This window comes from Vanessa cardui, chromosome 26 (assembly GCF_905220365.1).
Source record: "Vanessa cardui chromosome 26, ilVanCard2.1, whole genome shotgun sequence".
Taxonomy (NCBI): Eukaryota; Metazoa; Arthropoda; class Insecta; order Lepidoptera; family Nymphalidae; genus Vanessa; species Vanessa cardui.
The window spans coordinates 7,718,036-7,745,771 of record NC_061148.1 but is presented as its reverse complement, the minus strand read 5'-3'; the positions used below and the strand labels follow the sequence as shown (position 1 = coordinate 7,745,771).

Here is a 27,736-nt window from a genome sequence, read left to right as displayed (position 1 = left end):
ATCTCTTATTTTCTCTTAATTTATTTTATCAACTTAGTAAATAGAACATTTTTACAAATACAATAATTGTGACATATATAGATGACATTTCCCGCGCTCCCGCTGATGACAGATCGTTGTATCGTTCAAAAACACGAGCTTGTGTTATATTGTACGCCTGTACGGGTTCTTCTTCCAATAACTGGGTTATATCTGTGTAATCTGATGTTGATGGAAGCGTTCTACCAGCTGATAAAAGAATAATTTTATTTCCTATAAAATACATTTTTATTTTTTGAAGATACATTTCAATTTTGTCGGTATTGATAAAGATTTTTGTTTATTATGCCAAATATACACATCAACACCGTCTAGGGATATTTTGTATAAAATTCTTAAACTCAAAAAATCATATCCGGTTTTAAAATCTTTTGATGAATCTTTTGATGAAAGACTATTTTATAAACCTTCTTGGACGATTCTAAATTTGAATTTGAAAAAAATTTATAAAAATAAAATTTTTACACGACATAATAGTAGCGATGGCCGAAGGTTACGTTTCCCTACCGTCATATTAAGATATTTTTTGTGTCAAATTTAAGTTTTATAACAAGTTATCGATTAATTTCGACCTATTGTGTGCATCATGCAGCGGTGCCATTTAACGAGAGAAGAAATGTTAAGGGCAGTAGGCATGCTCAAAGCTGGGGCTACTCAACTGAGAATTGCTGAGGAGATTGGAACAAGACAAAACGTCATATCTAGGTTATGGTCACGCTACCGTGCTACTGGTGAAGTGACTGAAAGATATCCAGGTGGGAAGCGCATAACCAATCAACGACAAGACCGATATTTGCAAGTTGCCGCGAAAAGAGAACCAAATGTTACGGCACTTCAATTGGTTCAGAGGCTCCAGCCAGAGGACCAGTTGCTTGTGAGTGACCAAACCGTAAGGAGAAGGCTGCATGAAGCTAACCTTCATGCTCGCAGGCCGTTTCGTACTCCAGCACTACGCCGAGGAAATCGTGGACGACGACTAGAGTGGGTTCGTGTAAATTTGCTCTCGGAAGATAACCAGTGGTCTGTAGTGCTGTTTACCGATGAGTCCCGGTTCGGTTTCCATCCCGATACACGTAGCGTACGTGTTTGGCGATTCCCTGGTCATGATAGCCGTCTGCAACATCTTCAGAAAGCCCATTCATACCACGGCGGCATAATTATGGTTTGGGCGAGAATTTATCTTAATGGAAGAACAGACCTCGTTTTGATCAGAAATACCATGGCGGCCAAAAAATGTCGTGACGAGATGCTTGTGCCAATAATTTAGCCCCATAGACTAAAAATGGGCCAAGGGCACGATAGCAACCGTCCGCACACAGCGGGAGTGGTGACGAGATGGTTGTAGGAATAAGACGTATCGGTCTTAGGCTGCCCCGCTCAATCACTTGACCTAAACCCCATAGAGCAAGCGTGGGCCATACTCCAAAGAAAGGCTTCGAGGAATTTTCCTGCAAATATTGCGACGAATGAGCCACTTTTTTGCATCTTAGTCGGACCTGGGACAATATACCGCAGCAAGACTTGGATAACTTAATCCAAAGTATGAAAAATTGTTGCAGGACGTTATAAATGTCCTGGATAGTTTTACAGGCTACTGATTTTTCATATGACTGTTAAAAACAATAACTTTTCTACATTTTTCACATTTTCTTGAGACAAACATTAATTGTTAGTTTTACCAATATTTTACGTTTTTTCTTTATTTAAGGATAAAATTGTTTACGCAAAATAATATGGTTTATTTTTTATTCTGGAGTATAGTCAGATAAATGGGCTTTATAAAAATATAAACATGTTGCAGGTTATCTTTATTAAATTTTGAAATAATTGAGTCAATTCAAAATATCCCTAGACAATGTTGATGTGTGTATTTCGCAAGCGGCGCTGTTCAACCAGTAACCTGAATAAAACTCAGCTAATTTATCTTCAGAATAAGGTTTTCTCAGTTTGACATTTTAAGCGTTTTTTTAATTTTAAACAAAAGCGCTAATGTGTTACCGGACCTCCCATAGCACCAAAGCCACTTTATCACCAAGTTTCGAAAATTTTAATAAGCAGCCTAATTTTTAGGTTGCAAAAATAAATAATTTAAAAAAATTCTAAAAAGGCATTTATCATAATAGGGTGCTTGATGATGGCAATACCCTTGATTTCATTACAAAATCTATACTATACTATCTATATCTATATATATCTACTATACTATCTATATATGCGTTACTCCAAAATTTTAAGCATTTAACCAAATAATAATAAAAACGGAGTCGAGATGGCCCAGTGGTTAGAACGCGTGCATCTTAACCGATGATCGCGGGTTCAAATACAGGCAAGCACCGCTGATTCATGTGCTTAATTCGTCTTTATAATTCATCTCGTGCTCAGCGGTGAAGGAAAACATCGTGAGGAAACCTGCATGTGACAAATTTCATAGAAATTCTGCCACATGTGTATTCCACCAACCCGTATTGGAACAGCGTGGTGGAATATGTTCCAAACCTTTTCTTCAAAAGGAGAGGAGGCCTTTAGCCCAGCAGTGGGAATTTACAGGCTGTTGTTGTTGTTGAACCAAATAAAGATGGACCAATCTAACCTACCAAGACAATTTTATAAAATGAAATTATTATATTTTATGAACGTAACATGTATTGGCCGGTATCATTCAGGCCGCTAGTTGAACGACGCCCTTTAGTAAAGTATTACATTATTTAATCAGATTTGAGAATTATACACTTTGCTTCCATAATCTTTTAAGATCAAAAAAATTAACTACTTATTTTAAAATAATATACCTCCTGGCTCCGTGGCAAAATGTAAAACGGGTGATTGCTTACTCCAACCGCACCTGTCGAAAACATCAGAATTAGATCTTTGAGATATAACATAAGAAAATTAAAAAAAATAAGTTATTATACCTATTCCTGGATGTTACTACGGCCTCGTATACCGTGGATGGAGTAAGACCTCTCACAGTATAAACTGCGCTGTGAATCGGACCTGAAATAAAAAAAAATATCAAAAGCCCAAGCAGTTACTTCAAACTTATTCATAAAAAAAGCATTTGGCCTGAACTTGGAATGAAACCTAAGACCTTTTGATCGGCATAGAAATAACTAGACCATTCAATCAATCAATTAAAATAGACTTTATTCAAGTGGGCTTTTACAAGCACCTTTGAATCGTCATTTTACAATTAAGTGAAGCTACCACCGGTTCGGAAAGTAGATTCTACCGAGAAGAACCGGCAAGGATCTCGGTAGTTGATATATTATTAAATACAAACCATCATTGGAATCTCCAGGTACGACAATACTGCTCCACAAATTGGCGGGCGGGTTCGTCGTGAAGGCGTCTGGTTCAACAGTTGACAGACGCCCGTAGTACGGACGGAGCCAGAGATGATATTCTGTTGTCAGACACATGAAAATATGAGCATAGATCTATTCGCTTACGAAGGCGCGCCACTCTACTTGAAAATAATTAATTTTTACTCTAAATTGTCTCACGCACACTAAGAGACATTGTAATAACAGGCGTCACTCACTCTATCAATAAATAAATATTTTTACTTGAATTAGAACTTAAACGTCCTAATATTAGAAGTAATATTAGACTTCATTTATAAGATATTAATAGTCATACATTACTTAATTTTAGAGTAGAAGCATTGGCGCCCAAAGCGGGACCGATGCTTTTTCATATATTTATGAAAAATCTTTTTACAGATGAGAAATATAGGCATCTTCTTAATATAACAGAAAATGTCTCATATATAATGTGTTAATAAGCGAATCCGAGAAACTCTATAACAGAGCACAACGCACACAGCATGTTCTACAGTTAATAATGCAAAATTATATTATTGCTATTATCCTCACGAAGGAGGCCCTGAAAGGAAAGATATTTTTTATAAATTTGTGCTTATATATATCTAACTCAAAAATGGTTCATTTTTGGATATGGGGGTTAAAATTATTGCAAATAGTCACCCCTATCACCTCCTAACGAATATGCGTTGAATTACCAATAACCCTGTATAATGTTTGTCGAGAACAATCTGAAATAATACGAACCTATGATAGTGGAATAGGAATCCACTTCCCAGATGAGAGTGAAGCTTGTTGAAGTCGCTTTATTAAGAGCTGGGTCCACTTTAAACGACGCCACATTCGGAACACCTACAGAAAAAAAAAACTCATGAAAATATAAATAAAGACAATCATTTGAAATTTAAAAGTATAAAATAAAGCTTTTAAAAAAGGAAAATTTTCCTTTCGATTCATGAATTATACGAGTTTTGTTACGAGAGTAACCTTAGTCTTCAATACGGTGTTATGACTTTTGATTCAATATTATAATTTATATCACATTACTATTGCATATTATGAATATAGCAGGGGCTATTGAATTTACTCTATCATATACAATTGTTATTGTATTTTATTGATCAATAATTTGTAAAACTGTAATTAATATTACTTTATATGGCATAGCATTTAATACTGGCATGTAACACTATTTCTTATTTTAAATATGATTGAGCTGTCATTAGAAAACAATTGGACGATAGCGGGGCATTCTAACAAAAGAAAGAGAGATTGGAGCATCATTGTAAAACGATAATATTATATCAGCCACACCGAACTACTGAAAAAACAATATATAACATGGAAAATAATTTATTTCTCAATTTAAATTTCGAATTGGTTAAACCAAGTCAACATGTACTCGAGTACAGTATTTTATTTGCAAATAACAATTACCAAAAAATGTACACATATATACAGTTCCCTATAACATGGGGAAGTTAAATACTGGCAACCCACTGGTATTGGTACCTACCCGTTAATTTGAAAGAGACATCGGCCATACCGAGCTTGTTCTCCGCTCTGAATGTATAATTGCCGAAATCTGTCTTTCGAACCGTTCGGAAGATTAACTGATGGACTTTATCTTGCACCATTATGATCACCCTGAAACATCACATTGATATATTATTAAGAACTAATTAAACAAAAATGCGCCAAGATCGCCCAGTGGTGAGAACGCGTGTATCTTAACAGATGAGCGCGGGTTCAAACCCAGGCAAGCACCGCTGAGTTTTCATGTGCTTAATTTGTGTTTATAATTCATTTCCATCGACCATCTAGGCGGTGAACGAAAAGATCGTGAGGAAACCTGCCTATATAACCTATATAAAAACAGTAAAATCTAAAGAGCAAGAAAGTCAAACATAGCTACTTACATTTATTATACATTGAATTTTTCAAAAATATCTATATACAATAATAAAACAAAAACGTGTAACATTAATATGGTGTTATGTATATATAAACATTACCGATCGTCTGTCCGTACGAGTTTCCCGTCTCTGTACCAGGCGGTTCGCGCTGGGGGTATGGAGAACTCCAAGGTAGCCGCCAACACCGCCCTTAAACCTATTGCTGTATGCACGAAGCTTCGATCCGTGGACACCACCGGCGCATCTACAAATAATACCAATATCACACTTTTAGCGACATAATAATAATATTTATTTGCCAATAATAGAAGTACAGAAAATAAATGACACATACAGAGTACTTCTACTATACTATATACTACTACTATACTATCACAATATAAGAGATTAATGACCCCATGCTAGGAAAATCCTGTGTTATGGGGACATTTTTTATTGCTTTAGGTCAAGGCTGCACATGCAGTCAATCCCCTTTTACAAATATTAGACAATATCACATAGATCACTCTGATTCCAATGTAAGTAGCTGAAGCACTTATGTTATGGAAAATCAGAATTAACGATACCACAAACATCCAGACCCAAGACAACGTAGAAAACTAATGAACTTTTTCTACATTGACTCGGCCGGGATTCCAACCCGGGACCTTGGAATGGCGTACCCATGAAAACCGGTGTACGCCCTACTCATCCACGTAGGTCGTCAAATTTATTATCAAAGGGGCAAAGATAGCCTTAAAAAACTTCGGACGTCCTTTTTTTTTCTTTTACGTAACGAGCATAAGTGGACCGACTCTAAATATAAGCGTATGGCCATGTCGGTATGATGGACGGGTGCAAGAAGTAAGTAAATAAGTAAGTATTCTTTATTGTACACCAAAGAATAAATAAATTATACAGTAATTGCAAAACTTGATCTAAATGTACAATTGGCGGCCTTATCGCTAAGCAGCGATCTCTGCCAGGCAACCATGTTACGTAGAACATAGTAATCAGTAATTAAACGTTTCAAGTGTACATATATGATAAAAAAACATACTTATACGAAATTGTATATATACATAGTAAACATATATATACTACATTCAATATACAATAAACTATATGTATCATTTATACTACAGTTTAGATATGACTATAAGTACTAGAAATAATAAATTTAAAATTTGAGCCAAATACATCGCAGAGTAGGAGTTTAGAATAAATAGAAAAACAAAAATAATAAATATTAAGGAAACAGGTAGACAAAATTTACGGGGGGAAGAAGTTTGCTTTTAATAGCCGTTTGAATGTTGCTAGATTGAGCACGCCTTATGGTAAGTGGTAAGGAAATTCCAGATCTCAGCGCCCAAAAACATTTTAAATATTTTCCCGCCTTATTACGACTCTGACAGGTGTCAGAATTGCGAATCAACGGGGAAATACTGGTAACTGGTAACATTCATTTCAAGTAACATTTTTAATGTAAATAAATATATTTTAGTACTTATAATCTTTATTATTTCTATATTTTTTTTGTTAGTTTTATTTTTTAAAGTACTATGGTCTTACCTTGAATAATAACAGTGATGGCCGCTTTAACTGGATCTCCAACTCCATTGTTGACAATACATTCGTAAACTCCGGCTAACAGACGGTGCTCAGCTCGGAATCGAATTCGCGATCGATGTTCCAGTAGAGCCATTGATTCGCCCTGATTGATAAAGCATGTTTTAGGTCAATTCTATTTATTATCTCTACGCCTAATTTGTAACTAAAATTTTACAATTCAACTTGCGATCCGCCTCAATTTACGTAAGGATGCAATTTATTCATAACGAAAATTATCTAGACACGCGGTAGCGTGTCAGGCAAGTTCAGGTAAGAGAGCTGGTGAATAATAATGCAGCTCCTAAATTTGTTTCCAGTTTTTTATTTTATTTTAGGGAAGCAAACAATGATATGACAATTATGCCATAAAAGTATACAACGTTAGATACATGAGCTAAGTATCAACTGATACTAATTATTTAATCTAAAAAAGGACATAAAATCAAATCTAATAAACGTATACTAACAAAAATCTTAAACAATTATGAATAATGTTAGACAGTAGTTTTGTTAATAGTTAGGTCAAAAGTGCTGTCGCTTTAATTATAATAATACTTAAATTCATAAGAACGGCTCGTTTTGTACTATCGGGTAGATATAGTTTTATTTTAGTTTTGTGTTTGCCTGTCATACTTCAGTATAATGTACAATTTACATACATCAACTCTTTGATTTATAATCTTGGGGATTCAAATTATAAATATTTGATTTTATTTTAAGTTACAACAACAACAACAACAGCCTGTAAATTCCCACTGCTGGGCTAAAGGCCTCCTCTCTCTTTGAGGAGAAGGTTTGGAACATATTCCACCACGCTGTTCCAATGCGGGTTGATGGAATACACATGTGAAAAATTTCATAGAAATTTGTCACATGCAGGTTGCCTCACGATGTTTTCCTTCACCGCTGCGCACGAGATGAATTATAAAGACAAATTAAGCACATGAATCAGCGATGCTTGCCTGGGGTTGAAACCGCAATCATCGGTTAAGATGCACGCGTTCTAACCACTGGGCCATCTTGACTCTTACTAATTTTAAGTGTCTCTAATTAAACTTACATTTTTCCTCCAATTAACAATGGGCGGGGGTGTGCCGGTTGTCTCACAGCCGATGTCGACGTATTCGCCTTTCTTCACTTCTAGAATTCCTTCATCAGGTATAGATCGTACCGTCGGGGCATCTACAATTATTTTCATGTAAATAGTATAGAATAGAATAGAATAGAATACAGAAGAAACAGTATGTTAAGTATAAGAAGCGCTAGAAGTATTCTGACAATCTCTACCTAGAACATAATATATTTTAAAGAGACCTGAAAAGTGTTATAAATATACAGGGTTATTGGTAATTCGACGTACATCCGGTAGGAGGTGATAGGGGTGACTCTTTGCAATAATTTTAACCCCCATATGCACAATCCAAAAGTGAACCATTTTAGAGTTATCACGTATTTTGGCTTATTTCAAAATATGTCAAAAGTAAAAAAAAATGATTTTTATAGACACTTTTTTCTAAGTACAATTTTGAATTTTCATTGTCATAGCATAGTATAGTCACCCTACCACCTCCTAACGGATGTACTTCAAATTACCAATAACCCTGTATAATGAGGAGCCCCCTAATTTACATCGCACTTACTTAGGGTAATTTACATTTAATAGTAATGATAGTCCTTTGTTTTTTTTTAATATATATGCTGTTAATGTTTACTCGTACCATTACTCATTATATTATAAAAAAAACTTACACTGAACTTCTATAGAATGTGTTTGTCTAATTGGACCCCAAGGCTCTTCTCTAATAACCTGTAAAACATAAACACATAAGCATTGTCGAATACTGTAACTATGTTAATGATATAATGTGCTATAATTTTACACATCAAAAATGTCAATACAAAAACTATTTCAATATATCACTAAAGTTATTAATTTCGGGATATTTACCATGTTTTTTTTATTTTTATTCGGTGGAGCTCGAAATTTCGACATTATCTACGAATGTCTTGTTCGTGAACAAGATATAAAAATAAAAAACATGGTATATATCCCGAAATTAATAACGTTAGTAATAAAAATAACCATGTTAATTTAAAATCTTATATTTCAGTATACATTTCATTAATCTCTGTAGGTTTACCTTTTTATCGTTTCTAAAATCTGCACTAATATTTTAAATGCAGTTACTCTTTCACGGCAATACTACTAACCGAATTTGATGAAATTTGATAAAAAAGCTCAAGAAAAGACAGTTTACTTTTATGACCTAACACTCGATAACTAACACCTAAATCGGGATCAAGCCACAGACGACAACTATCTTTGTACAGTTTGTATTTATATATATAAAAGGAGAGAAAACATTTCAGTAGATACCTATGTTGCCCCAACTAAGAAACCTCTGGGAGTGAGTTTCCAGTAACTTTTTTATTTCTTAAAATTTTATTTTTAAATAAAATATATAATTTTTTTTTTTTTTAAGTTCCCGAACCTATACTAGATACCCTCTGCATCCTTGTTGACAGAATCAACAAATATTATGTATTTGATTACACAGAATATACCACGAGTTGGATTTATAGCTATTATATATTATAATAGATAATGGTAATAAAGAATAAGATTACACAGCTCCAAACACATTTTCCAAATAATCTGATTCAGCTAGCGTATCCCTGAAGTTACTCTTACGAAGATCGATCGATTTTTGGGCAGAAAGAAACGTGCTTGTGTCAAAAAAAAAACAAACAAAATGTCCGCCATATGCAAATTTATAATTTGACTAAAGTATCGTTAAGTGTTTTTCCAGAAAATTGTATATAATTAATAAATAAAGTACTAAAGAGCATGGTACTCGTAATTAGTCTGTCTGTACACATTAAGTACCGCCTTCCTCTCGATGTAGAGGAGACACAAGTTCAAAATCCGGAAACAGTTTGATTGATGAATGAAATTGTTGAGTATTGCGTCAAATTGAATAAAATTAGGATCGTTTAGCAAACAAAACTACATTGTTTAAAGTACTTAGTCTGTCGAACTGACTGAAGTCTGTCGAATCTATAAAAATCAGAAAAAAAATCAATAATTTATTCCAAATTATTTTTTTTTATTTATTATTGTGAATTTTCTCCATTGATGAGAGAAGGGCTGGTTCGCTTTTAGTCCAGAGGATCGGAATTGCGATTCAACGGGGAAATGCATTCTTGCCACCATTCCACGCGGCCAAGATAATTATGTACAGTAACTATTTTTAAATCATATATGTATATACCTATTTATTTATTCAGAGGTTGTGAAGAACAGTAATACTGTATACGTACATTCATCCACCATCAGTCTGAAAACACCACTAATTTTTTATGTACTTTTTTATAATACCAAATTGATTTTATTTGTTTTCCTTAATTCATATTTTATATATATTTTTATACTCTATTGTACCGCGTGTTTGAACTATCGATATATTTAAAAAAGTGTTGCGTCAAAAAATTTCAACCTTGTTCTGTATTTAACTGTTAATTTATAGCAGTTTAGATACGGGTTGAGATGTACATCGCGAAACAGTTGGGCAAATTGATTAATTGTGTAATTGTATCCTCTATACTATTAAACAAACCGACGCCTAGTGATGTGCAATGTCGATAAAGTTAGAAGTCGATATTTAATGTATTTACCTTTCATGCTCGAATTATACGGTTCGTTATAGACATTGAGTGTTCTATTTATTGGTAAATTTAAGTAGAAAATAAAGTGATTTTTAAACGATTCCAAAAAACGTTACAAAATGTTCATAATTTGTACTCAATATTTTTAGTTTTGTTTGTTTAATCTGAGTATAGCTGACTTTTCTTTCAATTGACATTTTTAATGTTCGATTATATTCTAACAAAAAAAAAAACAATTAAGATTTTTTTGTTTTTTTTTCGATAAAATATTATCGATAGAATTAGACGTCACTATTCACAAATAACACCACTTTCGATTGAAGGGCTCGCGGCTAGTTTAAAGTAATTGTGATATTGAACTACTTACTATCATTGGTTAGGAAATAGCAAAACACATTCTATTCACTAAAATGTCACTTCAAAGAAAAATCAAATTAAAATTTATCAAGTGTAAAGACTATTCGTAAGTTTGACGACCTCCATGGTCGAGTGGTGTGTACACCGGTTTTCATGGGTACCACTCTGAGGTCCCGGGTTCGATTCCCGGCCAAGTCGATGTAGATTACCATTAGTTTTCTATGTTGTCTTGGGTTTGGGTGTTGGTGGTTCCGTCGTTACTTCTGATTTCCATAACACAAGTGCTTCAGCTACTTACATTGGGATCAGAGTAATGTATGTGATGTTGTCTCATATTTATTTATTAATTTATATTTACATACTAAATTGCATTATAAAATACTAGCTGTCGTCCACGGCTTCTCTCGATTTTAGGGTGTTGGTTATCATGAGTTGGGTAAAAAAGTAGCCTATATCTGTACGATCCACTAGTCTCTGGGAGAACACTCACTCCCTCTGGCGTTGAAATAAAACAACCAGTGATATGGATCGTGGCACCCGAATGTATATTTCCCACCACAAGTACAGGACCGACTACGAATGCAATTCGAGTACGGTTACCAATCGAGTACTATTACATAAATCTTTACTTATAAAAGTAGCAAAGCCAAACGATAGCGCGATTTATCTTCCCTAAAGCGCCATCTATTGGCAAAAAGTATAAACTAATAAAAACAAATAAAATTAACATTCGTATTAATTATTTACAATATCAAACAATAGCGTGATTCAGTATACACTCAGCGCCATCTATCGGAGAAAAGTATAAATCAATAATTATAAAATAAATCAAAGGTAATATCTACTAGCCATACGAACCAAACCATAGTGCGATCTAAATGACGCACAGCGTCATCTAGCGACAAACAGTGTAACAATTATACAATATCCTTCCTTGGAGTTCAAGCTTGCTTCACAACAAATTACATCAAAATCGGTTGATTGGTTTGGTCGTGGAAGAAACAGACAGACAGAGCTACTTTCACATTTATAATATATAGATTACGAATATGCTTTAATAATTTACAATTAAATTACTAAAATCAACGAATAGTTATGTCTAAAATAACGTGACGTTTTGTCTAAACTTTGTATTAATATTACTATAGAAATGTGATCTGGATTAAACATCTACTAATTAACGCTGTGCATTGAATACGATCAATATTAAGAAGTGGTACATCATCTCTTAAACAGAGGTAAGAGCAGTACTCCACGTGAGGCCGAATTTAGCCTTGTATATATTTAGGAGGGAGATTGATGTGAAATACGGTTTTATCTTGCTGAGCACACTAAGCTTTTTAGATGGCAATTTGAACTGAACGAGGTTCAGAACATCTACATCATCTGTGGCGGCTATCGGATTGTTCTCAAATAGTGGAGATATGACAAATGGAGACTTAGCGGTTCAAGGGCATACTTGTCTTTTTGGAGTTGAATTGGGTTACATCTTGATAACAGACTAAGACTTTGTTTAATAAGGCTCGATTTCAGACACATTTGTTCCAGTTTTGGTCTACATGTCGCCAAAAATATTAGCTCGGCCGGTGTATAAAATATCTACGGTGCTGTCTGTGTATCAGTGAGCATTCCTTCTTTCCAACAAATCATTGATATGCCTAAGGAAGAGAATAGGTGATAGTGTACAACCTTGCGGAACTCCAGAGCTGACGAATATTAAGTCACATACACCGTTGAATTTGTAGCTCAAATCTATCAAAAATTCGAATCTGATTTTTCAAATCATATTAAATCAAAATAAACTTTATTCAAGTAGGCTTTTACAAACACTTTTGAATCGTCATTTTACAATTAAGTGAAGCTACCACCGCACCGGTTCAGAAAATAGATTCTACCGAGAAGAACCGGCAAGAAATTCACTAGGTACTCTTTTTCAACATTTAAAAAATACAGTCATGTTAGTTAAATACAATTAATTATATATGTATGTAATATATCCTTCCTGGAAGTCTAAAATCTTGTATCGAATAATATACCTTTTTTACCAATGTATTTTTTATAAACGGCAAAGGCAAAGTTAAAAATTTCTGCGGAATTTCATTATAGAAACGGATACCTTGCCCCAAGAAGGATTTATTGACATTGCGGAGTCGGAAATTTGGCATTTCGACTTCCTTACTCACTTCGCAAGTGTAATCAGCTGTGTCACTGGACGTCAGGTGGTCTATCTGCAGACTGAAGTTGGCGTGCATCCTCGTGTGCAACGGCAGCAGATAGTTTGGGTCCTGACTGTCGCCAAGGAGCGTTTCGTTTTTGTACCACCGCACACGATGTTTTGTTTCTGTAATTAATATATACATTATGAAACTTCAGGATAAAGTATATGACCACTCAAACTTTTAATTGAATTATTTAATCCGTTAAAATAATCTTAGATTCGATCTTGACACGTCAAAAATCTTATTTATACAAGAGGATAGTTGTCTATGTATAGAAGAAAAAAGCCAATGATTTCACTTTCCCATGCCGACTAAACCCAGAATTTTTATTTTAGATTCATTTTTCAATACAAAAATTCTAATGTCTCGTTATTGTACTCGTATGATCGGGTATCTAGTATTTTAATTATATACCAAAAAGCACTGCATGTTCTCGTATATATAATTTTTCAAAGTTATAAGAATTAATAACATTAAATGCTTAAATATATACAAGTATGAACTAAAACTAGTTACTGTATAAATCTTGACCGCGTGGAATGGTGGCAAGAATGCTAGCAGCATTTCCAGGCTATTTGACTGGTTTTTAAAATCTATTTTATATTATTTAGTAGAGGTTAAGGAACCCAGCAAAAGTTGATGTATTTATTTCTAGTACATATTTGCCGAAAAATATCATATTAAAAATTCCATATTTAAAAAACGCGCGAAAACGATACTTGGACAATATGGCTCTGCAAAGGGGTCGGTGACGTCACTTCGCTGTAATTTAATCTGTGGTACATATAGTAGAAAAGCAAGGATTACAAGAAAGTGACTTCATCATAAGCCCGGCCAATCAGGAGCGTTCCGTGTCACGTGACGAACGTTTGAAAAAATGCGTTTTTATTGATTTTTGAATAAATTAAGTATTATTTTCAAGTTTCGTTAGTAAATAACCATTTTTAAACTCATAATATACAGTGATTACAATAATTCATAATTTATTTTTCGCATTGTCAAATAGCCAATTCCGATCCTCTGGGCAAAAAACGAACCAGCCCTCCTTTCACTAGTGGAGGCAATAAGGCGAGTGTTAATAAATGTCACTTCTCACTGTTCACTTTAAGTACTTTTTCCAATAAAACAGTCCACACAAACTTCTTATACTTTTATTACTCTATAATTATAGTTACAGCGTTTCTACTTAGTAAGCACTCCAAGAACAAATTGAACTGAACTCCATCTAATTTGTAATAACTTATATAACTTTTGATAATCATCCCACCCAGAAAATAAGTTACTACTACCCTCACAATATTTGATAAACAAAATCTATAGAATAACATTAATTAGCTTTATGATTGATTTTAATAAACATTTACCCACTTTAAGTATCTTAAATTATTTAATTAATATTTAATACAAGAATAATTATATTTATGGTGTATGCTTCATGTTGGGACTGGAGTGACCGGATGTCGCTAACACTCGGCCATCCTGCAACAGCCGTGTCCCACGGCGCTCTGTATTTTCACTATGAGGACTTGCAACCTGTAACAGAAATGAAAAACACCAAATATCCGATCTAAAATTTTAAATTAATTTGAAAGTGTAGTTTTACGTAAACTGCACGTAGTATACTGCCGCTAGCATGTACAAAATACTAGTTTTATGACACAAAGACAATAATCGTAACGTTTTCGTTAAATATCACATAGTCACATAGCTTAAACCCTTTGACACACAGTCACATAGCTTAAACCCTTTGACACACAGTCACTTAGTTTTAACCCTTGACACACAGTCACATAGCTTAAACCCTTTGACACACAGTCACATAGTTTCAACCCTTGACACACAGTCACTTAGTTTTAACCCTTGACACACAGTCAAGGTCTCATAGGTCACATAGCTATAAACCCTTTGATATACGTAATTATTTGTATTAAATTATTGAGACAAATTATATTTGTTACAAAGTTATGACCAAATCAAGATTTTTAATAATAATTAGAATTATATTTTGGTTTATATATGTAATTTCGTTAAAAAAAAAATAACAAGTGGTTTTAATCAGAATAATAATTAAAAATTATCACTTTTTTTGTTTTAATAAAACAAAACATTTTACAGTAAGTTTTATTTATCTACCTACTACATATTTCTTATAAAGATCATTTTCAGAATGTGATTAATTTAATTACCTACTGCATATTTCTTATAGAGACCATTTTTAGAATATGATTAACAAGACAAAATTTCTGTAAAAGTAAATAATACGGTTTTATTTATATAACACTAAAGATTTTGATTAAGTATACTATATTTACTATAAGCTAGACAATTCTTCTTTAATTTATTTTTCTTTAAACTCCATTTTTTTTTAATTTCATTTAAATCATTACTTACAACATATTTTTGTAATTCATAACATCAACAGCTTAATAAATATTTTGGATCAGTTTAGGATTAACTTTCTAATAAGTCAATAAGGTCATCTCGGTCTATGTCGTGATCACTTCCTGAACTGTCATCATCAGATCGAGTTGATTTATATGGACGTAACATTTCCCCACGTACAATAGCGCTAAAACGTCTATAACCTTTCATCCCTTTTATACTTGTAATTGTATACCTATCTAGATTTTTATCGGCTTTCGTTATTTTATAGGGGCCAGTATAGAGTCCATTTAATTTTTTTGTTACTCTAGCTGTTGTATCCCGACTTATACCTCCCTTCCATAAAACTAATTGTCCAACCGAATACTTAATACATTTTTTCCGAGTTTTATCGAATCTTTGTTTCATTACAGTCATATTCCTATCTATTCTTAATTTTGCTACGTCTCGTCTGTCTTGTAGCGCTTGGACCTGGGATTCGAAATCCTGTGGTTCATTGGAAGGGTACCCTGGCAATCGCGAATTGGAATGACCAAACATAAGTTTAAAGGGGGCCATACCAGTCGTGCTATTAGGCGTATTGTTAATACCCCATACTATATCTGCTAATTTATTATCCCAAGTGCACTCACTTTCAGACATCGTATTTAACCCATTTAAAATAGTGCGGTTTACCCTTTCTACCTGCCCATTCGAACGTGGGCTAGCTATTGCGTTTAAAACATGTCTAAATTGTGTTTCAGTTGCAAATTGTTTAAAATATCTACTTGTAAATGCCTTGCCTCGATCAGTAATAATTCTGTGAGGATTACCAAATTGTGAAATAATATCTTTAAGTTGTTTTATCGTCTCCACAGAACTACAATTTTTTACAGGTTTTGCAAAAACAAATTTAGTGAATGCATCAATAACTACGAGGACATACGTATTCCCTTTCCGAGTTTTAATAAATGGACCTAAGTGATCAGCATGAAGAGTGTGCATGGGGGTAGGAACCTTTTCAATTGGATATAGTTCACCTTGTGTTCTACCATAGTCTCCTTTTCCATATGCACATTGAAGACATGATTTTATGTATTTACGTATAAAGCGTGTCATGCCCGGAAACCAAAATTGTGCTTTTATAGTTTTTTCACATTTATCAAAAGCAGGATGTCCAATCTGGTCATGATATTTTTGCAAAAGACCCCATTTAGCTAATTTAGGAATAACAAATCGTTCCCCAGCTAAAGCTTTACGAAATAAAAGACCATCCTTGACTACATAATTAGATTTTATATCTGAATTATCGGTCTCCTCATTAAGTTGTCTAATAATATTCTGGATATTTTCATCCTGCAATTGAAGAGTTAATAGCCAATCAGATTCTTCTATCATTAAAATATTTTCAGACAATGGATTTCTGCTCAAGGCATCGACATGCTTCATACGTGAACCAGGGCGATATTCTATTTGGAGATCAAAATCCTGTATTGCAAGCCACCAGCGAGCTATACGTGGTATTAGATCTTTTTTAATTAAAGTTGTACGTAAAGCAGCACAATCAGTTACGACCTTTACTGGAATGCCCGTTATGTAAATTCGAAATCGTTTAAGAGAATCTACTACAGCAAGGGTCTCAAGTTCATAGCTGTGATAAAATTGTTCCTCCCTACTAGTCACCCTACTATAATACGCGATTGGTTTAAGTTCACCATCCGGTTGATATTGCATAAGAATTCCTCCTAGACCTAGTTTACTTGCATCTGTGTGCAATTCTGTTTTTGCCGATCTATCGTAAATTGCCAAAACGGGACGTTGAATTAAGTGTTGTTTCAATGTGTGAAATGCTACGTCCTGATCACGTCCCCAAACCCACTTCACGTCCTTTTTTGTCAGTTGTGTCAGAGGTCGCGCAATTTCTGCAAATCCTTTTATAAATTTTCTAAAATAGGAAGTTAAGCCGATAAATTGCCTAATCTCATGAACATTCTGTGGTCGTTTATATTGATTTATACAATTAATTTTATTTTGTCCTGGTTGTACAGTCCCAGCAGTAATTTCGTGACCTAAATAATTTACGCTTTTTTGAAGAAAGGAACATTTCGATAAATTTAATTTTAAATTAGCCTCTTTTAACAATTCTAATACTTTTTCTAAAAGTTCAAGACCCGATTCTACCGTTACTGTAGGTAGTAACACATCGTCTAAATATATAGCAACACTATCTCCTACTTTATTGAGAGCCATTTGAATTAATCTTGAAAAAACAGCAGGGGCATTAGCCAACCCGAAAGGCATTTTTAAAAATTCAAACTGACCCGCAGGAGTCACAAAGGCAGTTTTATGTATTGATTCTTCTGCCATAGGAACTTGATAATAACCTTGAGCTAAATCTAAGGTAGTAAAGAAAGTTTTACCAGCAAGGCGAGCTATCTGATCATCAATATGTGGAAGAGGATATCTATCTTTTACCGTACGCGCATTAAGGGCTCGATAGTCTATACAAAGACGGTAATCTCCACCCTTTTTCTTAATTAACACTACAGGACTAGCATATTCAGATATTGATTCCCTAACTACACCTGCCTGAATTAAATCTTGTACTTTATTATTCACAATTTCGTTCTCTTTATAAGATAACCGATATGGTTTAAAATGTACAGGTTGATCTGTAATAGTTTTTATATGCATTTTAATTAAATGTGTGCAACCTAAATCTTTTGTATCTTTTGCAAAGATATACCCAAACTTTTTAAGCAAATAAATTAATTTTTCATATTGTTTATTCTCTAACTTACCAACGTTCAATTCTGTTAAATCAAATTCGGTTTCTTTATTATTATTTATCTGTATATTTAAGATGTCACGACAGTTGGTGTTATTAATTATATCTACTGGTTCTGCACGTGCCACTATACTACCCGATAACCACTTAATATCAAATTCGCTAATATTAATTACTTTTAAATAAGAACCTTTTGAATTTATTATCGCACCAGGTATAATATAAGCTATCTGACCTAAATCAAAGTATACAGAATTTGTCAAAAATGTGTTTATATCCTTAGAATTACACTCAATAAAAACTTCTATAAAAATTTCACTTTGTTTCGGTATAACAGTTGTGTGTTTCAAATGCACAGAATATTTTTCTACAAAATCTAAAGCACTTAGTAGAGTATTTTTAAAAGGGAAATTAATGTTTCTTGTACGTACAAAAGTAACAGAATCCTTCGCGGTGACCAAACTAATATCGTCCTGATTTATCATCGATTGTCCTATTATAAGATCTATACCAGTTAAATTGTAATCAGTAATTTCAACGAAGCCTTTCAAAACTACTCCGTCTATTGATACTTCGATTTTAGAGCTACCTAAGGAGCGCATATGGGCTCCACCAAAACCTTTCATTATGACGTTGGACGACGTGATATTTAATTTTAATTTTTTAACCCACAAAACTGTCAAAATATTTAGTTTGCTGCCGGTATCGATATAAGCACTGAGTTTCTGACCATTTACATTTACATCCTTCTTATAAAGATCTAAATACACATTGTAAGTCAAAAAATAAATATTATGTACCTTTGTTTCTTGTGCTGAGGAGCTCGAAGCGTGCCAGCAGTTGGAGGACGTGTGGCCCATTCGTTGGCAGATCTCGCAGCGTCGTCTAGTCCAGCAGTCACGTATCTCGTGACCTGGCCGTCGACAGCCGTAGCAGATTTTCGAAGGGAGTTTAGTAGCTGTTGTGTTGGTACCTTCTCTCCTCCAAGTCGTTCGCTTTGTCACCTGAGTTTCGACTGCCTTGTAATTTTCTAATGACGATAGGTAGCCACAGTATAATTGTTGTGGTGTTTCACATTTGTAGGCTTTTGCGTTTGCACGGATTTCAACTGGAAGTCCTCTTATAATGCAGGAAATTGCCGCTTCTCCATAAATTTTGCATTTTTTTAACAAAGAAATTTTATCATGAAAATATTTCGTCATGGTTTCGTTTTCCATTTTGTTTCTTGCTAACATATTTTCTAAGCAGTCTACATACTCAAATGATCGAGGGAAAGCTGTCTCAAGGGCTTGCTTCCATTCCTCCCAATTCATGTCATAATCTTCCAAATCATCATACCATCCTCTTGCTGAACCTCGGAGTCTGACTTGCATAATAAACTGACGATCTTTGTAATCCCAGTCGTAGATATCCCCCAATTGATCTATTTTGTGTAGCCATCCCTTAACGTTACTATTTTGATCTTCTGGACGAAATTCGGGTATTATTTCAGCATGGGCTTGCACAAAGCGTCGCTTAGGCGTATCGGTAGGTTGTAAAAAAAAATTTTCATTATTTTCGTCGTCTGATATGTCAACCTCGGTAATATTCCTTTTCCTCACACCAAGGCCTTTACGGTATGGGCCTGCCATCCCACTTCTGAGATGTTAATAAATGTCACTTCTCACTGTTCACTTTAAGTACTTTTTCCAATAAAACAGTCCACACAAACTTCTTATACTTTTATTACTCTATAATTATAGTTACAGCGTTTCTACTTAGTAAGCACTCCAAGAACAAATTGAACTGAACTCCATCTAATTTGTAATAACTTATATAACTTTTGATAATCATCCCACCCAGAAAATAAGTTACTACTACCCTCACAATATTTGATAAACAAAATCTATAGAATAACATTAATTAGCTTTATGATTGATTTTAATAAACATTTACCCACTTTAAGTATCTTAAATTATTTAATTAATATTTAATATAAGAATAATTATATTTATGGTGTATGCTTCATGTTGGGACTGGAGTGACCGGATGTCGCTAACACTAGGTTATACTTTTGATGAAGCTTTTTGCACCACTTATATATAATTAATTTATAAGCGTCTAAAGTTTAATTAGGATTTATTTATTTTTTATCATACGTACTGGCGACGTGAGTATGTCATAGAACACGTCATCACAGCGAAAAATGGGAGATTTGGAAGACCCAAAGAAACATATTACGAACGTAAAAGACTTAATTAATTTTGTGAATATCATCATATCTCATAACGAGTTGATGCCTAACTCCTCGTTATAAATATGTATTTATTAATTTGTCACTTATAAAACAAAAAAGTCTTAAGTTTCTTTATAAGAAACAACTTGTCCTTTTCTTCTTCGTTTTATTGTTATATTGTACATATGCTTACTTCAAGAATAACGCAAACTCTTCACTCTTTACACTGATACTTTAATCTTCACGTATTCATTATTAATTTTGAATGAATACACAAACATTTCTCGAACATTAGTATTTACAACAATACCAAACGTTAGCGCGATTTAATTTCGGTACAGTGACATCTATTATATAAATAATAAAACATATTAGAAATGACTTTAAACTAAATACTTTTTGCACAGCTCTGATCTGACGTTGTATTTAAAAACTTACTCCTAATGACATAGATCAATCTGTAGCGATTATACACATAGATCATATAATTAAAATTATTATCTGTAACGTACGTTGATATGAAAGGGCAACAATCGTGAAGGATTTAAATACTTTATCATTTATGCAACTGTCACATTTAAATAGGATAACGGCATTGACAGTGGCGGATTTACAAATCTGCCGCTAGTAGGCTAGTAGGCTATTCAATTTTTGCTGCCCCTACATTTTTTTTAGCAGCATTTATGATTTGTGTTCTATCGTCCTCATTACATTGATTTTTTCCCGATGATATACATATATTATACATGATTATAAACTAGGTGATATTTCTGTCAGTTACTAGATTATTTTTCCAACCCGACGTAGTGACGAGTATACGGATTACGGACGTAATGTGTATACATATAATTATAAGTTTTTTTTTTATTTTCTATAAGATAATAACAAATTTGGGCTAAAATTACCGCCCCTATAAATCTGCCGCCCTAGGCTCCAGCCTACTTAGCCTATTTTAAGAACCCTAAATTTACTTACAATTGCAAATTATAAACCTATAGTCTATTTAAAAAATACGTATCCTTTTATTTCATTCATAGGCAAAGATACAATATTCATAGATAATTTGAAACTCCTTTCAACTCGCTAGCTAATAAAACATTGTTATTCTTATATATCTATTCGTGAGGGGATCCACGATCAACTGGTACACAAAGATCTGAATCTATGGCCTCTTCCTGTTGCTGACGACACAGAGATGTGACAATGGAACAGAGTTGATGGATGCGGCATTTACGTTAAAATAATATTTATTTTCTTGATATAATAAGAAAATGAGAGACATTTTTTATGTTAACTTTAAGTATCCATTACATTTTTTTTATGGAATAGGTTGGCGGGGAGCATATGGGCCACCTAATGGTAAGTGGTCACCATCACCCATAGGCAATGACGCTGTAAGAAATATTAACTATTCCTTACATCGTCAATGTGCCACCAGCCTTGGGAACTAAGATGCTATGTCCTTGTGCCTGTAGTTACACTGGCTCACTCACCCTTCAAACCGAAACACAACAATAGTGCGTAATGTTGTTTAGCGGTAGGATATCTGATGAGTGGCTGGTACCTACCCAGGCGGGCTTGCACAAAGCCCTACCACCAAGTATCCTTTACGATATTGATATTATGTTATATACGATTGTAATATACTGTCGTACGGTTTGTGTAGTTGTATTACGTATTGTATATATAATGTAGACCCTAAAATGAAGCAACAAAATAGTACATTATTATACTTTTATCACGACGCATAGATGAGTTATTGCCAAAAAAAAAATTCAATCACATTTTCAAAATGGCGACGAATGCACAGGAAATTGAGATCGACAATTTCAAGTTAAGATTTTCTAAGCTCGTCTTATAACAGTTTCCAAAATCAACCTTGCAATTCGTAGTAGTTCTAAACTCGCACTTCTACACTACTCGTAAAACTAGATTATTTATAAATCTAGATAGAGTGCACTATATAAGAACTAAAACAAACGTCTCAAAATTATTATCTTGGTGTGCGTGACAGCTATGCTTCACCGACAACTAGTGAGTGTGATTACTATGTTAGTGTGCGTGTCTTAGCTTAGCGGTCAACAATTAGCCCCTATTTTTATTCAGCTGTTCCAGTATTATCTAGGTATATAATCTAAACTGTTGAATTAAAATAAACACACACAAAAAAATGAAATTGTTTTTTTTAGTTACATTTAACGCTGTTTGTTTTATAGTTCTCATAACAAAATACGACCTACTCACATAAACAACCTCCTTTGAAAAACGAATATTTAAAAAAAAAGCGCCTCCTCCAAACATGTGCCCTACATACGATTAGATATATAGATTTGGTCTTCCGACAAGGGGCAACAACACCGCTTTGTTAAATACGTGAACGACACAATAATGTCGCTCTTTTGTACTTTTGTCAATTAATAAACCGCCGTGCCGCATCTGATTGCCTGCAAATTATACGTTTTTTTACATAAATTTGTTAGTATAATACAATTTGAATGTAAATACTTTGGCAGAATATAGTATGGCACATGCTCAATTAAGAAAAAAGCTATTTTGACATTTTTAATATGGTTCTAAAACGAATATAAGCAAAAGTTTTGATTTATTTTTTATGGAAATAAATGTTTGTATGTAAAAATAAATAAATTTTATAATTACGTAGAGCTCATTTTTCCTATATATTGATATATCTTTATTAATATGTAATACATCACAGTTTACTTAACGACTTATATCAACTTTTATTTTACTACCGAAGTTCCGGTAACAGTTTCGTAGACTTTCGAAACCTAAATTGTTCGCTAATTGTCAAATGTCAAGATTATAATTTTGACGTTTTCACAGAATTAAGAATTTTCAATTTTGTGCTCAGCTATAGACTGTCAAGTATAAGTTGGCGTTCCTGTGGCAGCACCCGCTACACCTTTGTTTTGCCACTTTTTTGTTTATTTTACCAATATTTCTCTAGAAAATAGTCTCTACGTCTCATTTTTAATATATTTTGGGTAAGTTTTCTTAATAAGGGTAAATAAAACAAAAAAAGATATTAAATGAACAAAAAAAATTCGTACTTGATTTTGCCACACGCCAACTTACACTTGACGCGCTATATTAATCGGCGTGAGAATTTTATGTCATATTTATGTCAGTTTGCCACCTATCACATAAAAAAGGAACTCTCCCTGTCGACACAACTAAAAGCCATTAAACCAAGAATTGAATTGAATTGAAGGAACTCTACATAAATATCAACAGTATATGCATCAATCTGTGTTGGAATAACGTGGTTTAAGCAATAACCAAAAGTGGAAGCTATAGTTGGACATTTACTGGCAGTTAGTTTTCTTTTTCTTTAATTATAAATCAAAATTATCAAAAGTATAATCAAAAATAACTACATGTATCCAATCAAATCTCATAATATATCATTATCGTTATTAAACATTGAAATGTAATAATTGAGTCTATACCTAATAAAGAACCTAATAAAAAAAAATTAAATTACAAAGTTCTTAAGTACAAAAGTAAAATTAGCTCGACGTCAAATAAATAACTTAAACACCGTAGCCAGACCGTAATTTAAACATTAATAAAAATGACTGGTATCTAAAATATGGTGGGCTATTTGTTTAAACTAATTTAGAAAATTAAGGCGCCCCGCATACGTTGTTTATATGTAACTGCATATTTACGTGCCAATGGTAAGACCTCCTCTCCTGCAGACTAGAAACTGCACTACTACAGATTTGTTGACGACGATATATTTACAAATAAAGTAGACGAACATACCCGTAATCATCGTTTAATATTCAAGTGTTCCAACCACTGAGCTAGCTAGGCTTTTTTATACGTTTTGAAATCATTAATTTCTACAAAATGTATTTTTACAATTAAAAAAAAACTTTTATTAGAGAATATATGACTAATTAAAATAAAATAACATAATATTAATTATTGTATCATAAAATATGTCTATAAATAAACACGCATACACCTACAACATAAAGCCAAATGAAGCAGTATTGGTAAAAAGTTGAAAGTGTTTAAGTACCCTTATTTAAAAAAAAAATAAGATTAACTCGTGAAGTGAAGACAACTTGAGCGCACGAACAATAATAATGTATTATAGAAACACCATTATATTATTTTTAAATTACGATGCATGAAATGAGATTATCATTTTACAACTCTATTTACATAATATATTCGAACACAGGTCGACATTGCTCAATTCAATTTATCTTTTAGTGACTCTTAGTTGTGTATGAGGAGCACAGATTATTTCCGCGTGACACGAAAGAAATACATTTCTTGTTTTTTTTTTTTATTTCTGTTGTTAAAACGTTCCATCGCATAGAACTTACAGCCGTTGGATCTGAACCCTCTGCGGATTATCTAAATTTATTTGGCTGTTACGAGCTCATTTGAATTGTAATTTTGTGTCCTAAAGGCCCGGTAAATAATCCATCTGATGGTAACTTGCCACAACTGCCCATATCATATACATGGGTACCTACTTTAAGAATATTAATCATTCCTTACATCAACAATGTGCCACACATCTTTGGAACTAAAATGTTATGTACGTTACGTTTGTTATACTGGCTTACACCTTCAAATCGGAACACAACCATTCTTAATCTATATTTGGCAATATAATATAACACGAAGAGTTGGGGCACCTACCAAGCAGGCACAGAATTGTACCATCCAGTATGTAAACATTTATATTATTGAAAAGCTCATATCCAACGGATTGTCATCCCATTAGATTCTAAAGTACGGCAATAGAAAATGTACTACTGTTTATTCCAACGCTTCTGCGCAATTATTTTTTTTTGCGCAGTCAGCCATTCCAAAAAAACTGACAATAAATGACATACTATCGTGTATTCCATTGGAAGAATAAAGATAAAAAAATGTTACCTTTACGTAATTCATACGATTGCTATAAATTAATACATCCAATTTAATTTAAATTCCAAAGTTCCGTAACAACTTCGTCGATGTTCAAAACGGCATTTTTTCGTCCATAATTAATGTCACAGATTATACCAGCTCTCGACCTAGGCATCGCGTCAATTGGATATCAAAAGTTGTTTAGTTTTGTCTACTAGTTTTCGGAATAGTTTCCTAAGGTTGTGGTACCACATTGACGATGTAAGGAAAGGATAATATGACTGAGTCAAGGACTAAAAAGTGTTGCCCACTAAGCATCATCTAAATAAATAAAAAATGTTACTTCTTCAACTCACACTACATTACAATTCAAAGTGATTTACTTGACGACCTCCATGGTCGAGTGGTGTGTACACCGGTTTTCATGGGTACGCCACTCTGAGGTCCCGGGTTCGATTCCCGGCCGAGTCGATGCAGATTACCATTAGTTTTCTACGTTGTCTTGGGTCTGGGTGTTTGTGGTACCGTCGTTACTTCTGATTTCCATAACACAAGTGCTTAAGCTACTTACATTGGGATCAGAGTAATGTATGTGATGTTGTCTCATATTTATTTATTTATTTATTTACTTACAATTAATTTATCTTGTAAATTAACAATTTAAAAATGCTCTAGTTGAATAAAAAAAATGATTGTTTAGTTTTATAATGAAAATCATTGTTCAATAACATATTATAAAGAAAAAAAATATCGAAACACAACATTCCGTTTCTATCGATGATAAAGGAATTCTTTAAAAAAAGACGTGCCCTAAAGATGCGCCGGCGCATTAACCGCTTTATTATGCAAATGGAACATCGAAAGCTTTGATAGCTAAAGCTTTTATATGTTTAAGCTATTCTATTAGAAAATAAAACTTTGATAGCTTTATTACAATCATTAGGTACCAAACAAAAAGCTTATTTTTGGGTATAGTGTTTGCTTTTAGCTAACTGATCTGTTTTTTAAATAAGCTTTACTTCTCTAGTAACTTTGTGTAAATACTGAAGTTTATGAAAACTACTCATGTAAGAATTATATTCCTTATTTCTTTACAATTCCATCTTCATCGAGCTCAAGGAGAATTGAAAACAGTTTCGATATCGTTTAACATATCTGTTCGCGCCTACGATTTTTATTTTAATAATATAATCTAATTTAAGTTTAATCAATATTATTTCCTTAAAACCTTTTTTTTAAAACTTTTTTTACAATATTAAAAAAGAAAAAGTAATGTGTAAAATCGAATGTTCTGTGATCTTCTTTTGTTTTAATGCATTTTTTTGTTTAATTGAGTTCGGATTATTTGAGTTCGAACTCCAGTCTCTAAGTAATAGACAATGCCGTTGAATAAAAGGCGCTGTCATTGTGCATCTCAAAGCTAGAGCCATTATGATTATGATAATAAGCACCAACGACTCAAATCAAATATTTTATTTTAATTATAAAACATTGTATACATTATCTAGATATTTTTAAATGCCAGCGCGTTATTTAATAATAAAAAAAGAAACAGGTTATTTTTTTAATTTTATTTCTTGTTTATATGGCAAATGTAATTTATTGAAAGACCAGTTTGTTTTTTTAGGATGAGTGTTACTATTTTTTTATTTTTTTTTTTGTGACTTTAATCTTTAGGAGGCCATGACATTTTTCCATTTTTCTTTTTTATCAGTAACTGTCGGTAATTTCTTAGTAGATAATATACACGTATGGAATATAAGGATAAGGGCTTTTTAGTTTTAGTTTTTTGTTCTTATAATATCATTTATTTATTTTCGTGTGCGCGCTTGTGTTTATGTTTACCCAATAGTCAGGGGCCATCTGAAAATCAGTGCTGTGCATTAGCACAGCTTATACTGAGATGAACCCCTTAGTACCTACACTGTGTTCTTTAAATTTAATTATTTTCTTGTGTATAATCTATGGTTTAAATATACAATATGGAATAATATAATATATTTATTACCTGTAACGTCCACATAACAAGGCAGTAAAACCGTATCGTTTTCATATGTTTTAACAGTCACGGGAACACTTTTGAAAACTTTTTCACTTAATATAACTTCCGATAAAGCCATTAAAACGATCACTTTATATATTAATTCCATTATTATTTAAATAAAGAATACTTTAATAAAAATTAAAAAAAAGCACTTAAAACCTTATTAAAAGTAATTGTAGTGTAAATATAGTGTCATAAATTAATTACTGTTTAATATTCTTTGAAAAAATTTAAACAAATACTTGGAACGTCAGTTGCGTTTAATAACACGTTATCAGATGCGCCCGCGCAGCTAACAGATCGACATACGTCTGCTCGT

At 33.2% G+C, this 27,736-nt stretch overlaps 1 protein-coding gene across 1 annotated transcript; it reads right to left on the bottom strand.

Annotated features, from left to right (window-relative positions):
* Positions 1-13: 13 nt before the first annotated feature.
* LOC124540701 (igLON family member 5-like) lies at positions 14-27,736 on the bottom strand. Its single transcript, XM_047118377.1, has 12 exons — positions 27,382-27,736; positions 13,075-13,232; positions 8,618-8,675; positions 7,929-8,050; positions 6,830-6,971; positions 5,378-5,522; positions 4,879-5,009; positions 4,110-4,214; positions 3,320-3,442; positions 2,952-3,033; positions 2,829-2,881; positions 14-228 (listed from the first exon to the last, which is right to left on the bottom strand). The coding sequence occupies exons 1-12, from the start codon at positions 27,521-27,523 to the stop codon at positions 29-31; spliced, it is 1,461 nt and encodes a 486-aa protein (XP_046974333.1). The 5' UTR covers positions 27,524-27,736; the 3' UTR covers positions 14-28.